Genomic DNA, 19505 nt, shown 5'->3' with positions numbered 1-19505 from the left:
TGAGCCACCTTCCCAGCCCCTGTGTCCCCTTTTTAACTCAATGTATTTCAAGATTTTTAGGACCTCAGAATTCTTTTGTACCTTTATCTAGGCTGATTTGCAATATTTACTTTTAAATTTATTAGAGTAACCAATTTAACCTTGTAAGGAGGAGTATCCTATGCTGAAGTTTGCTTGCTAGAATTGTTTGTAAGCAATGAAGCACTGAGTATTTTGTATCACCCTGTGTAGAGAAGACTGGATTGTGCTGACATGTCTACAATTTCTATGTAAAAGCTACCCTGTACTATTAGAAGTGTGAGGTCGAATGAGTGATGGACATTGTTTTAGGTTTCATTTTGTTTTGTTAAAATATTTGATTTACAGTGTGATATGGATTATACTTTTTAAATCAAATGAAAGGGTCTTAATGATATAATTTTTCATTAGTTCTTAAAAGAGAAAAGGTTTGAGTCAGAATTAAATTAGCAGGTTGTCAGCATCATAAATGAATATTAAAAGGACCTAAAACAGAATAAATCTATGTGGTGCTTAATATATTCAGCCTTTCTGGTTTCTGGTGTTTGATATAACCTGGTAGAAGTAGATTGCAATGGGTAAAATTCAGTCCCATTGGGCAGCTACAGGTGTTACTTGAGCAAGCTTTGAGAATGTCTGTTGATGCTAAACCCTAGGTTTGTAATAGAAAAAACAGAGATTTAAATCCTTAAATATGCTGAGTGAAACAAATGAAATTCACAACCCATTATGAGGAAGGAAGGGCAAACCTTTTTTGTTGGCTAGCTTCAGCAGTCAAATGCATTTTTATATGCAGGTGACTTATGAGGAAAGAGGAGATTGAATACAGATTTAATTCATGAATTCTGTTCAATGAATAAAATAAGGAGCTGTGTGGATGGCTGGTGCCAGATGGAAAACAGATCTTCAGATAGCAGACACCAGCATTGAAGAATGATTGAGACTTATCAGAAGGTGAGCCAGCAGGAGTTCCAGGTAGATGTAGTTAGGACACTTTCCTCAATGCTGTGAATCTCATCTTACTCAGGTGTTTCTTGTAACAGTTGAGGAGACTTTAGAACTGCTTTTCATCTTCCTGAGGGAAAAGAAGGGATTCCAAAGAGATGAGGAGTGTGAGCCCTTTTTAGATGGGCATGTACTGATAACAGTTGCTTTCCCTGGATTGGGAAGCCTGGTAGGAGGAGGAGCTTGTGTCTCCTGAAGCATCTTGGTGTCTCAGACCAGTGAAGGAGTCATTTTATTGCCAAAGGTCAACCATAGTGAGGTTGATGATTTTACATGGTCACTAGGCCCCAGAAGTAATATAAGTAACAAGACTAATGTTCTTATAGTTAATCAAAACTGAGTTACGTCCACTTGTGGATTCTCAGGTTAGAACATAACCATGAAAGAAAGTAGAGATCCTGTTGCATTAAGAGAGTAACAACATCACACATTTTGAATATGCTTAGAGGGCCTTTCTTGACTTTGCCTCTGGAATTGTGTTAACTAGTAGGTATGATGAGAGAGTTTCAATTACAAAAATCATTAAGAAGGATGCACATGTTTGTGGCTAAAGAAGAAATGTATACCACTTTGGAAAGTAATATGGAGGTTCCTCAAAAGACTCCACATAGAGCTCCCCTGTGATCCAGCAATCTCACTTTTGGGCATTTACCCAAACAATCACAAACAAGGCTATACTAAAGCTACCAGCACAACTATATTTATTGCAGCATTATTTACCACAGCTGAGATATGAAACCAATCCAGATGGCCCTCCATAGTTGAATGGATCAAGAAGATGTGGTATATATAGACAATGGAATTCTTTTTTTTTTTGTTTTTGGTCAGTTATGGGGCTTGAACGCTGGGCTTGGGCACTGTCCCTGCACTCTTCAGCTCAAGGTGAGCATTCTACCGCTTGAACCACAGCACCACTTCTGGTTTTCTAGTGGTTTATTGGAGATAAAGAGTCTCACGGACTTTCCTGCCTGGGCTGGCTTTGAACTGTGATCCTCAGATCTCAGCCTCCTGAGGAGCTAGGATTACAGGCATGAGCCACCAGTGCCCGGCTATACAATGGAATTCTATGCCTCTGTCAGAAAGAATGACATCACCCTATTTGTTAGGAAATGGAAAGACTTGGAAAAAGTTATATTAAGTGAAGTAAGATAGACCCAAAGAAACATAGGTCCCATAATTTCCCTTATTTGCAGTAACCAGTATATGTCTAAGACAAGCAGAAAAGGTCAAAAGCTATGTACATTGACCATATAAGATAATGCTAAGCAAAATGAACCCCAAGATAGGGACACAAGTGGCTTTTTTTCTTTCTTGCTATTGTTTTTAACATATTTATAATGCAATATTATTTTTTTCTTTTGTATGTTCTTCCCCCATGATATAACCCCTGTTGTCACTGAATTTGATTCCGGTGTCCTGCATCTTGTATATACATTTTTCTAACTTGGGGAGGGGAAGGGAAATAAGGAAATGTTGAAATAAGGATATAGGTTGACCAATTGTAACAATGAGATGAACAAGATACTATGTTGAAAACAAAGTTTACAACTTGGGGTGGGGAGGGAGGACTTGGGGAGGTGGGGAGGGAAGGGACAGTAGGATAAAACAAAGGAGGAGGTTACAATGCTAGATAGGAAATTTACTCATTACCTTACTCATGTAACTGTAACCCCTCTAAACAGTATCTTTACAATAAAAAATATATACCAAAAAAATGTTTTTGGGGCTGGGCACTAATGGTTCAATCTTGTAATCCTAGCTACCCAGGTGACTGAGACATGAAGATTAAAGTTCAGAGCTAATCCAGACAAAAATCTCCAATTAGACAGCAAAAAAAAAAAACAAAAAACCATAGAAATGGAGTTTGTAGCTCAAGTGGTAGAGTACAAGACTTACAAAAAAGAAAAAGGGACAGTGCCTAGGCCCTGAGTTCAAGCTCTTTTACTGAAGAAAAAGGAAAAAGAAATTGGGGGTAATAATAAAGCTTCATGTTTTTATGCCTCTACCAAGAATGCATAAGGGAAATAAACCTACTCAGTGCAAACAAGTCCCAGTTGAAGCAAATGGGAGAGCAGTTCATAAGGCCAGCAGCAAGATGAAAGCCATCAAGATGGATGACCAACTTACCAAAAACAGTGATTGTTGGCAATATGTCTTTGCTGTCACTGGATCTAGGTAAGAAATGGCCTGAAATTGCCTCCTGCTCCCAGCTTTCTTCACAGAGCTAGGAAACTAAGGGTGCTCTTCCTCTACTATAACCTAGCAATTTAATAAACTTGCAGATTAATGTTTGGTGATTAGGAAGAAAAATTGTAAATTAAACTTTGAGCATTAGAAAAGATGTTTCATTGATAAAAATTTGTTATGCATTAGTTTTGTTTTTTTTTTTAGTGCTGAGGATCAAATCCAAAGACTGGTAAGGAAGTGCTGCACTTCTGTTTCTTTGAGACTTAAGTCTTAAGTTACCCAAGCTAGCCTTCAGCTCCTGGCTGGACTGATCCTCTCTGCTCAACCTTTTAAGTTGTTGGACTTACAGGTGTACTATTGTGCCCTGATAGATTAGGCTTACATAAGTGTTACACATTTATTTTGAGAAGAGCCATTAGGGAGCTTTTTATTAGGAATTCCATAGATGGAAATTGGGAGTTTCTGGGAAACAGATGTTAAGAAATCTAAATGGATGCAAGGTTATGTTGTCTATCTAACAATCCTGCTATTTTATTCCAGTGTATACATTAGAGCAGTGGAAAATGATTCAAGAATCAGTTTAGTGGCTCTGAAAACCTTTTTAAAGTGATAGGGGAGATATTAAAAAACTGAAGGCAAAACAGAGACATAATTTACATGCAACTGGACATATGTGTTGAACAAAAAATGAAAACAAAACGTAGTTTTATAACCTCAATTACATTATTATAACTAAGAATTCAAAAGCCAATTTATCTAATGCTCCCAACCAAGTTCCATTTGCTGGTTGGTCTTAACAGTACTTCAGGAGACACAGCGATTTCCAAGAAGAAACTCACCTTAGCGCCCACAGCAGGGAGAGAAAAGTCCCCATGCATCCAGGAACTGTACAGACCTGATATCTAGCACGGTTCGAACCTTTGAAACAAGGACACTTCCTCCAGGTTGGCGCAGTGCATTGTGGGAATTGTAGTCTACATTGGAGCACCGATCCTTTGAAAATGTAGGTGTGTTTTGTTATGTTTTTCCGGCGGGAAGCATGGAGCGGGAGGTAGATGTTTCTGCGCCTGCGCCTGCTCTGGACCGCCCACTGGTGATGCTTTAACTCTGCAATTCCGGTTCCTTTCTCTCTGTGTTGCTGGAAGTGTTCTCAAGTACAGTTTTGAAATCCAAAGGTCGCAGCCTCGGGACTGGCGCCCAGCCGCTCTTCCGTGGACCCTGGGAACTGTCATTTGAAGGGATCTCAGGCTGCAGATCCCATGTCAGGTATGGACCCCAAACTGGGCCTAGAACCCGAGTCTGCCCTCCACGTGTGTCTTGTTAGTCTTCTTAGCACTCCTGGGTTGAGTTCACACGTGTTTGTACATGACCTTGTTTCTAGAGACCGTTTTACAGGAGATATTGGAGTAGTGTGTGGTGGGCCTGTAGTTTTAAGAACGAAGCCTAGCAATGTTTGAAGGAGGGCACCCTATGATTAGGAATCTCCCTCCTAAAAGGACAGACAGGCCTTGTCAAGTCTCACAAGCCCTAAAGAGCATAAGCAGAAAAGCACAGGAAGGGGAAGACGTTTTTAGCTTCCCTTGCCTTAAGCAAGGAAAGTAGAACCAATTGGCTCTGCTTCTCGAGCACAAGATTCACATGGTACTCTTTCCTCCAACATTCTCAACCACTTGGTGCTGTTGGGAGGTTTAGACCAACTTTCAGGAGGGAAGATGAGCTGGACTGAGGAATAAGCCAGAGCCTTGTTATCAGAGGGGCCATAGGTCTGTGGTTTGTGGTGGAGGGATACCTATCACAGAGAGTGTCTGTCTAATCAATAATCCTATTTTCATTAATTTAATTCTTCTCACTATTATTTCTAGTATGTGATCTCTTAAACTTATCCCAAATGTCCCATCTATGGATTTCCCGATCTAGCTCTAACATAATTCTTCCTTGGCATTTCAGGAAGTGTTGGTCAGGGATCTTTGGCCTTAGAAAAATTATAGAAGAGAACTTGAGATAATGTATGTTGCTTAAGATTGTACGATTTTCAGATGTTACATATCCTGAAGTGTTATTCATTTTATCACAATCTGCTCAAAGAAGTATTAATTCCCTTATGAAATTCTTTTGGGGAATTGAATGAAGCATAAGCACTCTTTTAAAATATGTTGATCTTAACCTTTGCACTTCTTATGGCTTTTGCAACTTTAAAATGTTACTAACATGGATATTCTCCACTTTATTTCTCTGTTCTTGACAAATTACAATTTATCCAGTAGAATATTGAGCCTATCTTACATCAATTAAAATGAAAGAGACTGCCTAACCATGTATTGCATAACAATTGATAAAATATAATGTAAATAAAATACAAAGCCTCTTTTTTCTGTACAAATCCTGGTTCATGAGCTCAAGGTCTGGACACCAACCATGAGCTTCTTTTGCTCAAGGCTAATGTTCTACCACTTAAGCCACATCTCCACTTCCAATTATTTTTTGTAGTTTATTGGAGATCTGGAGTCTCTTAGACTTTCCTGCCCCACCTCCAGTTAATCTGTGATCCTCAGATCCCAGACTTTGTTGGTTTTTTTTTTAACTTTTTTTTTTAATCTTTTTTGGTACTGGGGATCGAACCCAGGACGTTGCACTTGCTAGGCAAGCACTTTGCCACTGAGCTACATCCCAGCCCTCACATCTCAGACTTTGGAGTGACTAGTATTACAGCCATGAGCCCCCAGAGCCTAGTTACAGTGCCCTCTTTTCAATACAGATATTTCTAATAAGATAATATGAAATAGAAAACTTTACATTTTTAAGGAGGGTTGTTCAGTCACTGTGTGTATGAGAATAGTCCAAATCCCAAAAGCTATGCCACCTTGAAATATGGACTCAAGCATTGTGAATATAGACACTTAGCCTACAATAAAATCTTTCTAAGTGTTTTAAAGTAAGAAAACGTATGTGGAAAAACACAATACTAATGTAAAACATTGCCTTTAATTGAATCATATTGTCTTTTGGAACAAAAACTAAGCCTCACTGATATCTACAGATTTTCATTTTTTGTACATGTCACTGTAAAGTTCATGTTATCTTATATTTAGTTTCCATTCTGTGTAATTGTACAAAAAAAAACTGTGGATAATAGCATTTCCAGTGAACAAGTACCAGCAAAAGCACATAGCTGTTTAATATATTTAATTTTATGGACCTCCATTTTGGGGTGTCCTCAGCTTGGTTTTTGTGTTAATATTGTTTAAGGAATGTATCTGACTCTAATCTCTGGTTCTTTGGTGAGGGTGGTTGGTTGGGATTATGTCACTACTATGACCGGTATTTTAATGTTGAGTCATTATTAGGCCTTGTATCTCCTGCGGGAAGGCCAGATATGAATGTTTAGGAAAGTGAGCTTTAGGGATTTCTTAAACCTGTGATTATATATAAAGATGTTTAATGCTGGGAAGGTGGCTCAGTGGTAGAGCACTTGCCTTGCATGCCTGAGGCCCTGGGTTCGATTCCTCAGCACCACAGAAGCAGAAAACAAAAGCCGGAAGTGGCGCTGTGGCTCAAGTGGTAGAGCACTAGCCTTGAGCTGAAGAGCTGAGGGACAGTGCCCAGGCCCAGAGTTCAGGCCCCATGAACGGACCCCCCCAAAAAAAGATGTTTACTGATGTTTCTTTGTCCCTTTGTAGGTTAAATGACAAATTGCAAGTCACTGACAAGGGCATTTGGATACAGGGAAATGTGCCATTTGACAACCATTATTGAAACAATATAATAGAAGAAATATGTATTGTACACATTTTGCCTGTATAACTTTCAGTGAAAAATACTGAGTTATAACATATATCCTTTCCATGATGTTTAACTGCCTAAATGAATGAAGTAGAGCACAAATGCTAAGGGCAATTTAGTACCTTTACATTAATAGAAAAATAGTTCATACATGCCTAAGTGTATTTCAGTATTAACTACTTTCAGTGAAGATGTAGTTTCAATGATTTATTATTATTAATTTATTTTTAAAATTATTTTAAATTACATATTACTAATTTTTAATTGTATTTTAAATAATTTTTAAATTATTATTATGAATTCTGTATGCATATAAAGTAATGGACTATCAATTTATCTTTAGTGGAGAGTTTAATGCTCTACATTAGACTTAAAAGATTCTTCTCAGGGCTGGGAAGGTAGCTCAGTGGTAGAGCGCTTGCTTGCATGCATGAGGCCCTGGGTTCGATTCCTCAGCACCACATAAGCAAAAAGGAAAAAGCCGGAAGTGGCGCTGTGGCTCAAGTGGTAGAGCGCTAGCCTTGAGCTTGAAGAGCTGAGGGACAGCGCTCAGGCCCAGAGTTCAGGCCCCACAACCAGACCCAAAAGAAAAAAAAAAAAGATTCTTCTCCCATAAGAAATCTATATGCTTTTCCTGCCCGCATATAATATTTTGAGCAGGAAAATCACACAAGTTCTTTCCTGACTACCTCATTTGCCTTCTCTCCCAGCCAGGCTTCCAGAATCTTCTGTTCATTGTCAACAACAAGAAAGAATGAAAGGATCTCTGGTGAGTTGCTTTTTATTTCTCACTTTGTTTTACATTCCATTTTATGAACCTAAGGGTGTCCAGGATTGAAAAAAAGAAAAACAAATTCAGCTTCAGGAACATGTTCATAAATTAGATAAAGGTGGCTTGTAGGCTTAGTAGAGGAAGCTGGCTTCTAGATTTAGCAGATTATAAAATCTTACATTCTGTCTAAGTTGAGCACAGATTTGCCTCACTGTGTTGCTAGGTTTTCTGATGTGAGAAAAAGTAGTCACACTTGTTATGTGATTCAGTGACACCAAGGAGATAACTTCTCATGGAAGGTGAAGGTTTATTAGCAACTGATCAGAGATCACATCCTCATGAATAACATTAAACTCCCTTAATGAAATTTTACTGGAGTTGCTGAGATACTGTGGTCAGGCACAACTTCTGAGTAAGCTATATGTACTTAAATTACTTTCTATACATGCTTCTTGAACTGATCTGTGGTCTTTGTCTACCTTGAAACTTAGGCTATATTTGGCAATATAGGCTATGGTCTTTCTAGAAATCCCTGATTTTTCCTAAGATGTCCTCACAAGATTTTTTTTTTTTAATAAGCTTTATTATTTTTTTTTTTCCAGTCCTGGGCCTGAACTCAGGGGATAGGCGCTGTCCCTGAGCTACTTTTGCTCAAGGTTAGCACTCTGCCGCTATAGCCACAGCACCACTCCTGGTTCTTCTGTTTATGTGGTACTAAGGAATCGAACCCAGGGCTTCATACATGCTAGGCAAGCACTCTACCACTAAGCCACATTCCCAATCCCCTCACAAGATTTTTTTTTGCTCTATTTTCCCTCTTTATTCTCTGTTTCCTGCTCACTAGCTTTCTTTATTTCTCTTTCTGTATACCTATTTTTCTCTCTGTCTCTTTTTTTCTTTATTTCTCTCAGTCCCTCTTCCCTTAATATGTCTCTCACTTTTTCTTTTTCTTCAAATGATGTATCTGAGAACTGGTTTTTCACACTGATTAATTTTCTTTGCTGTCGTGACTCTTAGAATTGACATTTTTCTTACCCATTATAAATAGGAAAAATGTTGCTAACTGCTAACTGTAACCTGAGGTATTTCTACGGTATTCCAGAGCCAAAGAAAAACAGAAAGACACAGACATAAACAGATACAAAGATGAATGAATGATAAAACACGTGTCCCTAGACTCAATGGCACTTGAGCCCTAGTCCTGGTATGCAGGCATATTTTCTTGAGTTCACACAGGGAAGGTTACCATGGATACTTGTAAAAAATAAAACATTTATATTAACATTAAAATCAGAGCCAAAACATTTTTGCAAGGGGGGACACTTGTTCCCTTATTCTTTAGAGACAAAAGATTGCAGCCCTCTGAAATTCCAAGCTGGTAGTCCACCTTACCTAGCCTTCAATGTCACCTGCACCCAAAGTTCAGTTTGAGCCCTTTCAGCACTAAAGAAGGGAGTAGCGGGCTGGGAAGGTACCTCAGTGGTAGAGCGCTTGCCTTGCATGCATGAGGCCCTGGGTTCGATTCCTCAGCACCACAGAAGCAAAAAGAAAAAAGCCGGAAGTGGCGCTGTGGCTCAAGTGGTAGAGCGCTAGCCTTGAGCTGAAGAGCTGAGGGACAGCACCCAGGCCCAGAGTTGAGGCCCCATGACCGGACACCCCCCCCAATAAAAAAAGAAAAGAAGGGAGTAGCACTCCAATCCCTTATCCCTCTCCAGAGTTGTCTGTTTTAACACTTTCATGGCCAGCTGTCAGTATTCTGGGTGCTTTTGGAGTGAAGTTCCAACCTCTCAAACCTTAGCCACTTTCAGCTCAACTTAGCATTCTCTACAGAAAATTACTATCATTTACCCATGGATACACAGCAAAAAAAACCTTGATTTTCCCATTCTATTTGTCTACTCTAACCTCATTTGATGTGGTACTGCAGTTTTTTTTTTTTTCATCTTGCTCCATTTGAATATTTTCATTAACTGCCAGTATAAGATAGAAGCTGGTTTTGATTTTTAAAAACCCAATACAGGGCTGGGAAGGTGGCTCAGTGGTAGAGCGCTTGCCTTGCATGCCTGAGGTCCTGGGTTCGATTCCTCAGCACCACATAAGAAAAAAGAAAAAAGCCAGAAATGGCACGGTGGCTCAAGTGGTAGAGTGCTAGCCTCGAGCTGAAGAGCTGAGGGACAGCACCCAGGCCCAGAGTTCAAGCCCCATGACCAAAAAACAAAAACAAAAAACCCAATACAGTGACTTAAGGTTTTGAATTATCACTGGTGGCACAGTCTGACAGATATTTGCTCATTAATAGACTTTGATCTCTTGGGAACTTGGCTAGTAGCTAACATGTGTGGCTGTATATCCTTAGTAATCTCCTGGGAGAAATGACTCAGGAATATGTGACACATTTGAACAGTAGTCAGTGAAAAGATAAACAAAAACTGAAAGCAAGTGCACAGATAATAATAACATGTATTTTTTTCCATGTGTGTTTGTTATTAATGCTATTTGTAGTGTGTTTCCAGCTAAAAACTTTTAACATATTTCCAAACTCTTTTCATCACTATAGCTATGATAAAATTCATAGAATCCAAAATTTTATTTTTCTATATTTCCTTTTGAAGACAGGTGCTTAATTTCATATTTATTTCAAGGTTTCATATAATAATTTAATATCCTTAGTTAACCCTCCCCCCAAAATCCTGTGTTGTGGGCACAAAGTCAACCATGAGGCTTGCCTGTCTGCTAATGTTCATAGAGTTGTAGCATAGTGAGGTAATTGTCTCAGTGAAGAAATTTTAGAAGTATTTTTTCAGAAAAGCCATTGTAGTCTATAGGGTAATTGGTACATTTATTTGTTTTCATTGATTTGAAATTTTAAAAAACATCATGAAAGTTGTTATCATAGAAAATGGAGAGTATCAAATGATACTTCATCTTTTGTGAGTAAATGTTACATATTTATCATAAATAAAATTAGATATTTAGATATGTGTGGGGGTCAGTTGTAGGATTTTCTTTTTTTTTCTTTTTTTGTCGGTCGTGGGGCTTGAACTCTGGGCCTGGGCGCTGTCCCTCAGCACTTCAGCTCAAGGCGAGCGCTCTACCACTTGAGCTACAGCACCACTTCCGGTTTTCTGGTGGTCTATTGGAGATAGGAGTCTCACGGTCTCTCCTGCCCGGGGTTGGCTTTGAACCGCGATCCTCAGATCTCAGCCTCCTGAGTAGCTAGGATTACAGGCGTGAGCCACCAGCGCCCGGCAGGATTTTCTTTTATATTTTCTAATTCATTCTTGTTACTAATCTAGAGACCTATGGAACTATTTACTTTTTTTCTTTTTTTTTTTGGTCCGGTCGTGGGGCCAGAACTCTGGGCCTGGGCGCTGTCCCTCAGCTCTTCAGCTCAAGGCTAGCACTCTACCACTTGAGCCACAGCACCACATCCAGCTTTTTTTTCTGCTTATGTGGTGCTGAGGAATCGAAGCCAGGGCCTCATGCATGCAAGGCAAGCGCTCTACCACTGAGCCACCTTCCCAGCCCCATGAGGCACAAGATTTTAATTGTATGCACTTAATCTTGTTTGGATTTGTATCAAGCACTTTTGGTATCTTATCCAAGGAGTACCTGTCAAATATAATGTCATGAAGCTTTCCTCCCCTCCTCTCTTCTTTTCTTCCTTTCCCTTTCCCTTTTTTTCCTTTCTCTTCACTCCTCTCGTCTCTTTTCTTCCTTCTTTTTCCTGCCCCTTTCTCCCCTTCTCTCCCCCTTCCATTCATTATCTTTGCTCTTTATGTCTGAGCTAAGGACTTGGGTGTTGCCCCAATTAATGTCTAACTTAGAGACTCATGAGATACACCCACCTCAGCCTCCATGCCTTTCTTGTGCTAGTACTGGAGCTTGAACTCACAATCCTCAACCTTCAGTCATCTTCCTCGTTTACTGTTGGCACTATCATTTGAGCCATGCCTCCAACTTGTTTATTGGCTGCTTATTTATTTAGTACCAGGCTGGCTTCCAGACCTCAGCCTCCTTTAGTAGCCAGAAGCACTTGTTTGGTTTTGTTGTTTTTTTCATATCTGAGAATTTAACACTAAAAGTTAATTGGATACTACCGTAAAACAAGATTATTGTTACTCATTAATGTAGAATTAATATTCAACCCCAACTCAAATGTTTCATGTTTAAATTAATTGTTGTATTCTATTTCTAATCATTGTAACTGTTGTTCTAACTACAGTAGATTTTCTTTTTTTTTTTTTTTGGTCCGGTCGTGGGCCTGAACTCTGGGCCTGGGCGCTGTCTCTCAGCTCTTCAGCTCAAGGCTAGTGCTCTACCATTTGAGCCACAGTGCCACTTCTGGCTTTTTTCCTTTTTGCTTATGTGGTGCTGGAGAATCGAACCCAGGGCCTCATGCATGCAAGGCAAGCGCTCTACCAGTGAGCCACCTTCCCAGCCCTAGATTTTCTTCACTAAGCAAAAGAGTTGAGTTTAGCACAACTCCATGGTGAATTAATTTATTATTATTATAGAGAGATTATAATTACATGAGTCAGGTAATGAGTACATTTCATTTCATATAGTGTCTTCCATTACCTCAGTCTCTCCCAATCCCTCCCTCCTATCTCTACTCATGGGCTGTGTAGTTTACTATTTTCAGTGTCTAATGACTCTCCCCCATCCCTCCCCCCCTGCAATTTTTACTTCTGTTTCCCTTGAGTTCTATGGTTTTCTTTGACCCTCCAGAAGATACACGTGTGACTTTCCCATACAATTAAAACCGTATGTTTTTATTTCAAAGATGAAGAAAATGTATTTATCACAGCTTTATTTCTCATATTGATTTCTAGAAAGTTTGTCTTGAGATTTACTTTCAGTGTGTATGTCTTGGTAAATGTAATATGATGGTGCTTTATAAACATCATTTAGGTTAAAACCCATGTGTGTGCTCCTGCTGACTTTTTATCTGTTTGTTCTATCAGTTGTTGTGAGGATTATCAATTATCCAATAGTAATGGTAAATTAAGAAATTATAATTCTGTGGCCTTTTAAATATGTCTTTGGATAATTTTTTCAGCACAAATTTTTATTATAAAGATGTATGAACTGTCTGTTACAATGTATTGTCTGTATCTGTGATCATACAATTTGTGCTGATGTTTTTTTCTTGTCATATTATCACTATTTGTATATTTCATTATAGATTTTCACTTATGGTATCTACTTATTGATTTATTTATTTCTAATTTCTCTATGTTTAGTGTTTGTCTCTGTGGATAGCTTACTGAGTACTTTTTCTTCTGTTCAAATCAGATAGTGCTTTACATATTTACTATATATTACAATATTAATAGAGTTTAATTTAGATGGCCATTTTGCTATTTGTTATCTGTTGGTCTCATCTGATATTTATTTCCTATTTTGCTTCCATGTAACCTGCACACATCCTTCCACACACCGTAAATGACCTAATATAACTTATAGGCATTCTTGTATGCACTATAAATCACCTATCATACCTATTAAAATTTAAATCCTATGTGAATAGTTGCTTTTTGTTTGTTTGTTTTGTGTGTGTGTAGGTCATGGGGCCTAAACTCTGGGCCTGAACACTGTCCCTCAGCTCTTCAGCTTAGGACTAGCACCCTACCACTTGAGCCACAGTGCCACTTCCAGCTTTTTCTGCTTATGTGGTGCTGAGGAATCGAACCTAGGGCCTCATGCATGCAAGGCAAGCACTCTACCACTGAGCCACCTTCCCAGGCCCTGTAAAGTTTTTATACTGCATTGTTTATAGAATAATGGCAGTTTTTCAAAGACTGCAGGTTTAATATAGGTGCCATACTTTCTCAAATATTTTGGTTCTATGGTTCATTGAATCTGTGCAGCTCACAAATATACAAGGCCTATTATATTCCTTTGAAAAGGCTATTGTGTAGTAGGTATAATCTAGTCTGGTAGTTTGACTGTTTGCTTCATAAAGAAGAAATCAGAGATTTTGTGTACTGAACAATGGCCATCCTCAAGCTGAACCATAGAACTTCAAAAGAAGTTAAACATGGAGGAAAATTGTTGTTATCCTATAAAACTACAAGAAAATAAATTTCCCACCTAGTCTAACTATTTATTGTGACAGACATAGGAAATTAACGTGCTGGTTGTACTTCACTGTATTATTATTAGGTACTCTAAGAGTTTAGAGTATTCCTACAGTACCAGCATATGACATCAGATAATATAGATTCTTTTCAATAGAATAATTCCATTTATAACCCAAAGATAAAGCCTTTTAATATTTTTGCTAGAATTAATTCTTTGAACTCAGGCCCTCATATTTGTCAGCCAAGTGCAGTATTAATTGACCCATCTTCCCAGTCCACATAGTTTGTTTTTAATACAGGTATATGTTTATATATTGAATCTTCATGCACTATGAATCCTGGATATGCTATTAGTTTTCCTTCCACAAATCATCTTAGAGAGATTATATAAAATATATGTTCTATACATTCCTTTGTACTTACCTACATATTTACCAATTTAATGACATTGACCTATGTGTAGATCTGTGTTGGCACATTTTTCTCTTGACGCACCATAATTTCTTCTGACACTCTTAAAATGCAGATGTTATTAATGATTTATCTTTCCTGAAAATACCTTCAATATGCATTTTTAGGAATGTTCCTCTGCCCAATGGATTATGAATTAAGGGTTATTTTCTTCCACCACTTTACAAATATATTTCCTTTTCTTTCTTTAGTCAGGATTCACCTCTTGTATTGTCCAGCATGGCTGGATTGGAGGGATTGTTGGCATTTTTCATTTGTAATGGGTTTCAATGTGGGAGTCAAAATTCGCTATATTTAGCCTCTGCACAACAAATTAGTACTATATTTCATTCCAACTTTAAAAATTTCCTTTTATATTTTGTAGATCACATCCCTCTTTATTCTTATTTTTCTCTGGCCTGCTTATGGTGGTCATACTCCCCATTATTTGTCACCTTGAGTGTCCATAAGCCTCTATCTATTTACCTCCATCCTTCCATGAAGGCCTATTAAAATGCAATACTGTCAAGAAACATTTTATTACCCTCCCACTTATATTCTGTATTGTGGAAGGTAGGCACTGTTCTCAAAAGTGAATACCAACAGTTTTTGTTGTTGTTGTTGTTTTTTACATAGGAAGGAAGTATCAGGGTATCTATGACCACACTTCAATCTTTACAAATTTGATTACCAAAAGCATTAGAATAGGAATTTTTTTTTTGTGCCCGTCTGAGGTTTGCTCTTAGGCCTGGGCACTGTCCCTGAGCTTTTGTTGCTCAAGGCTAGTGTTCTATCACTTGAGCCACAGCACCACTTCCAGCTTTTGTTTTCTGCTTCTGTGGTGCTAAGGAATCGAACCCAGGCCCTCAGGCATGCAAGGCAAGCGCTCTACCACTGAGCCACCTTCCCAGCCCAGAATTGTTATCTTTTGCCTATTGCTATCACCAGAAATGTGTTCTGATGTATTAGGGAAGGTTTGTATTTTTAATTACCTAGTTCATACAGAGGCAAATATTTTTACCTTGATTTTTCTTCCTCCCAATGTATAGCTAACACAGCAAGCTCCAAATATTTATGTAAGACAAAAGCATATATATATATATATATATATGAATGAAATTCCAGATTTGGTTTTCTCATGACTCAGGCCTAATTACTTGATGGAAATGTGTCATTACAGAAGCTGGTGTCATTTGATGATGTGGCATTGGACTTCAGCTGGGAGGAGTGGCAGGACTTGGATATTGCTCAGAGAACCTTGTATAGAGATGTAATGCTGGAGACCTACAGCAACCTCATGTCCTTGGGTGAGCAAAAGTAACATTAATTTGCTAGACCAAGTGATTTTTTTTTTAGTAGACATGTGAATATTTATCAGACTTTCAAATACTATGCAAAATTCCAGTCTGTGAGAACTGTCATTTCTTTCTAAGGAAAACTTCAACTTGATTAAGTGACACTTGAGGCAGTGTTATTCTCAAGGAGCCAAATCAACACTTTGTCAAAAGTTCTATAATAGGTTTAAACTTGAGATGATTATTGTGGGTGGATATACAATCTAGAATAGAATGTATATCACTATTAGAAGTATGATTTGGAATACTGGTTTATATTGTGCATTTATAATCCAAACCTGTCACTGGGTACAGTTTTTCATACTTGTAATCCTAGCTATTTAGGAGGCTGAAATCTGAGGATTTTGGTTTGAAGCCAGCAATGGCCAAAAATTCCACATAAGACTCTTATCTCCAATTAACCACTGAAATACTGAAAGTAGAGCTGGGACTCAAACTGAATCAAGTTTCTTTTTTTTTTTTGGTGGGGGGGTCCAATCGTGGGGCCTGAACACTGGGCCTGCGCTGTCCCTTACCTCTTCAGCTCAAGGCTAGCGCTTTACCACTTGAGTCACAGTGCCACTTCCGGCTTTTTTTTCCTGCTTATGTGGTGCTGAGGAATTGAGCCCAGGGCCTCATGCATGCAAGGCAAGCGCTCTACCACTGAGCCACCTTGGGACTCAAACTGGTAGAATGCTAGCTTTGAGCAAAAGAGCTGAGTTCAAACCACACAACCAGCCAAATAAATCCAAAGCTGGGGGAAAGTCAATCATGGAACGAGTGAGAAATGAGAAACAAGATTTAGGAGCAAACTTGTGAATGTCATGTCTCAGATGTTACAGCAATGATGACCCAGCATAAGCAATAGTTCTCCACTCTTATTAACAGGGCACTGCATTCCTAAACCTAAATTGATTGTCACATTGGAGCAAGGTGCAGAACCATGGGTAGGAGAAGCCTCACACAAGAATTTCACAGGTGAGTAAATGCATCTTCCATAGTGATGTTGTAGCCAGAGCCTTGTTGGCAAGTTCAACTTATACTGTACTGAGTAATAATATTCTGAGTTCCCTTGAGTCCTGTGTGTTGTAGAGAACTAAGTGATGCTTTGTCTTAAGGACTTGTGAATCACAGTTCATATGGAGACATTGAATGCTATGTGGCAGCAATTCTCTTGTATTTGTGGAACTCATTCTAAAAAAATCACACAAGTGTAAAAATTTAGATTTCATTTCTTTGAAAGTAGAAATATACAGGTGTAGGAAATAAGGAGCATGCCAGGACTGCTATTCTCTGATAAGGAAAAATAGCTTATCAGTGTTATGCAGAGACTGGGATTCAGAAACAAAGCCTTTCGTATAGAGAGGATGATTAACTAAGAGGAGAGCTGGAGTATCTTTGGTCTAACATGGTTCTGAGGGGCAGGTGTGTCAGAAATGAACTTTTGATAAGACTTTTTCTAAGATGGAGAGAGGCATCCCACAGATGCCTAAAGTAATTCTTAGTAAGAAGTTAGAACTGAAAAGATTTAGGTATAAATCATTACTCCCAGGAACCTTTCCTGCTTAGGTGAAAGACAAAAGGATGTATAAAATACTCCTTATCTTCTCCAAATCTAGAAAATATTCCTGTTCCTCACCTATTGGGTGAGAAGCAAAACAGCACAATTTATAAATTATTTCACAAACATAAGACAAGGCAGCTATTCTCCTATGATCAAACAACAATACCAAGAATACTAAAGGAAGAAAGTAAGTTTTCAGCTTAAAACTCTAGCAGTATATAGTTAAGTAATTTGAGTAAGTGCCTCCTGTGAAATAAAAAGAAGAATGAACAGAAATACAGGAAAACATTATTTTCTGTGGTAAAATATCAGTATTTCTTTAATACATTAGGGAAAGAAGCATATATTTGTCATAAATCAATTCCTATTTTGATATTTTAAAATCTCTAACACGATGGGAGAAAAGGTCTTTGTTTTTGCCTTAAAGAATCTTGGGATTTCATTTGTTTCTGTCTTTTTCTATGACTCATTTTAGATGTTCAAGGGATGGAGTATGTGATTAAGGCATGCCAGGAAAGTCTAAACAAATGTCTATGTGAAATAGCAGCCACAAATAGTAACATAGTGGAAGATAGAGTAAGATTAGTAACTTTTAATTTGAGTTCAAAACTTAAGCCAGAGCTGATTAGAAATAATGGGAACTCCTTAGGAATGAGGACTAAGGAGTTCACTGAGTGTCAGAACATGCTTCTCTGTAGTGAGCCTGATGAATTGCATGCTGCATATAGGCCTAGTGTGTCTCCTGTAGTTGATCAATCCCTCAGATATTCAGAGTATTTTAGTCAAAATTATGAGAGTCCAGATGAGCTGCAGTATTTTGAATATGGTGGAAAAGGGAAAGATTTAAACTCAGAGACCATATTCTTTAGACATAAGTGGGGTTTTGTGGCAAAATGCTCATGTAACTATAATGGATATAGAAAAGACTATGTATGATGTCTGTTCTCCTTGACCAAAAGTACTTCAAGGGGAAAGGAAAACACCTGAATGTACTGTATGTGGCAAAACATTCTACTTAAGACCTACAGTCACTACTCATCAGAAAATGTACACAGGAGAGAATTCTTGTATGTGTAGTGAATGTGAGAAAACTTTCAGTAAGAAAATACACCTTACAAAACTTCCAAGCAAATATCCAGAGAAGTCTAATGAGTATATCCAGTGTGCAAAATTTATCTCTCAGAAATCAGATGTGACTTTCCAACCTCAAACACCAACAGAAGAGAAACCCTGTGAATATGAGTGTAGGGAATTTTCCACTCAGAAGTCAGCACTCAACCAACATCAGAGAATTCAGACTGAAGAGAAACCTTATGAATGCAACAAATTCGGAAAATCTTTCAGACTAAAGTCATACCTCACTTTGCATCAGAAAACACAAACAGGAGAGAAACCTTACAAGTGTGACAAATGTGGAAAGTCTTTTACCCAGAAGACAGAGCTTCATGTTCATCAGAGAACACACACAGGAGAGAAACCTTATGAATGTAACAAATGTGGAAAGCCTTTTGCCCGGAAGACAGATCTTCGTGTTCATCAGAGAACACACACAGGAGAGAAACCTTATGAATGTAACAAATGTGGAAAGTCTTTTGCCCAGAAGGCAAACCTTACTGTCCATAAGAGAACACACACAAAAGAGAAACCTTACGAATGTAATAGATGTGGAAAGTATTTCACCCGGAAGGCAGACCTTCATGTTCATCAGAGAATACACACAGGGGAGAAACCTTATGAATGTAACAAATGTGGAAAGAGTTTCGCCCGGAGGGCAGACCTTAATGTCCATCAGAGAACACACACAGGGGAGAGACCTTATGAATGTAAGAAATGTGGAAAGTCCTTCGCCCAGAAGTCACATCTCAATACACATAAGAGAATTCACACAGGTGAGAAACCTTATGAATGTAACACATGTGGAAGGTCTTATAGAGAGAAGTCATACCTTGCTTTGCATCAGAGAACACATACAGGAGAAAAACCTTATGAATGCAACAAATGTGGAAAGACCTTCAAGTGGAGTTCACATCTAGGTAGGCATACCAGAATTCACACAGTTTAGAAACCTTAGGACTGTAACAAGTGTGGAAAATCCTTCACCTGTAATTCATACCTCACCAAGCATAAGAATATTCACCCACATGAGCAGCCTTAGAAATGTAATGTGTCACAAGTCTTTTACCTGGAAGAAAAGTCAGTTTGCATCAGAGAACCCACACAGGAGAGAAGCCTTATGAAAGTAGCAAATGTGCAGTCTTTCACCCAGAAGGCATACCTCAGGGTTCATCATTGAACCACCCCCAGGAGAG

General features: G+C 38.5%; 1 protein-coding gene across 1 annotated transcript; it reads left to right on the top strand.

The window, feature by feature from the left end:
- The first annotated feature begins 3034 nt into the window (after positions 1–3034).
- On the top strand, positions 3035–19258 carry LOC106000553 (zinc finger protein OZF-like). Its single transcript, XM_013035827.1, has 5 exons — positions 3035–3198; positions 6888–6939; positions 15479–15605; positions 16521–16610; positions 18156–19258. Exons 1-5 carry the CDS (start codon positions 3035–3037, stop codon positions 19256–19258), a joined length of 1536 nt encoding a protein of 511 aa, XP_012891281.1.
- Positions 19259–19505: the final 247 nt, after the last annotated feature.

The sequence above is a fragment of the Dipodomys ordii genome, unplaced genomic scaffold (genome assembly GCF_000151885.1).
Source record: "Dipodomys ordii isolate 6190 unplaced genomic scaffold, Dord_2.0 Scaffold224, whole genome shotgun sequence".
Classification (NCBI taxonomy): domain Eukaryota; kingdom Metazoa; phylum Chordata; class Mammalia; order Rodentia; family Heteromyidae; genus Dipodomys; species Dipodomys ordii.
This window is presented reverse-complemented; position numbering and strand designations above follow the sequence as displayed.

What these genes read in the sequence shown, in the direction of transcription:
- LOC106000553 (XM_013035827.1), top strand. Translation starts at nt 3,035, where the DNA reads ATGCATAAGGGAAATAAACCTACTCAGTGCAAACAAGTCCCAGTTGAA. An exon ending in TTTGCTGTCACTGGATCTAG is followed by an intron (nt 3,199 to 6,887) that starts GTAAGAAATGGC and finishes GTCCCTTTGTAG; the next exon opens with GTTAAATGACAAATTGCAAG. An exon ending in GCATTTGGATACAGGGAAAT is followed by an intron (nt 6,940 to 15,478) that starts GTGCCATTTGAC and finishes GTGTCATTACAG; the next exon opens with AAGCTGGTGTCATTTGATGA.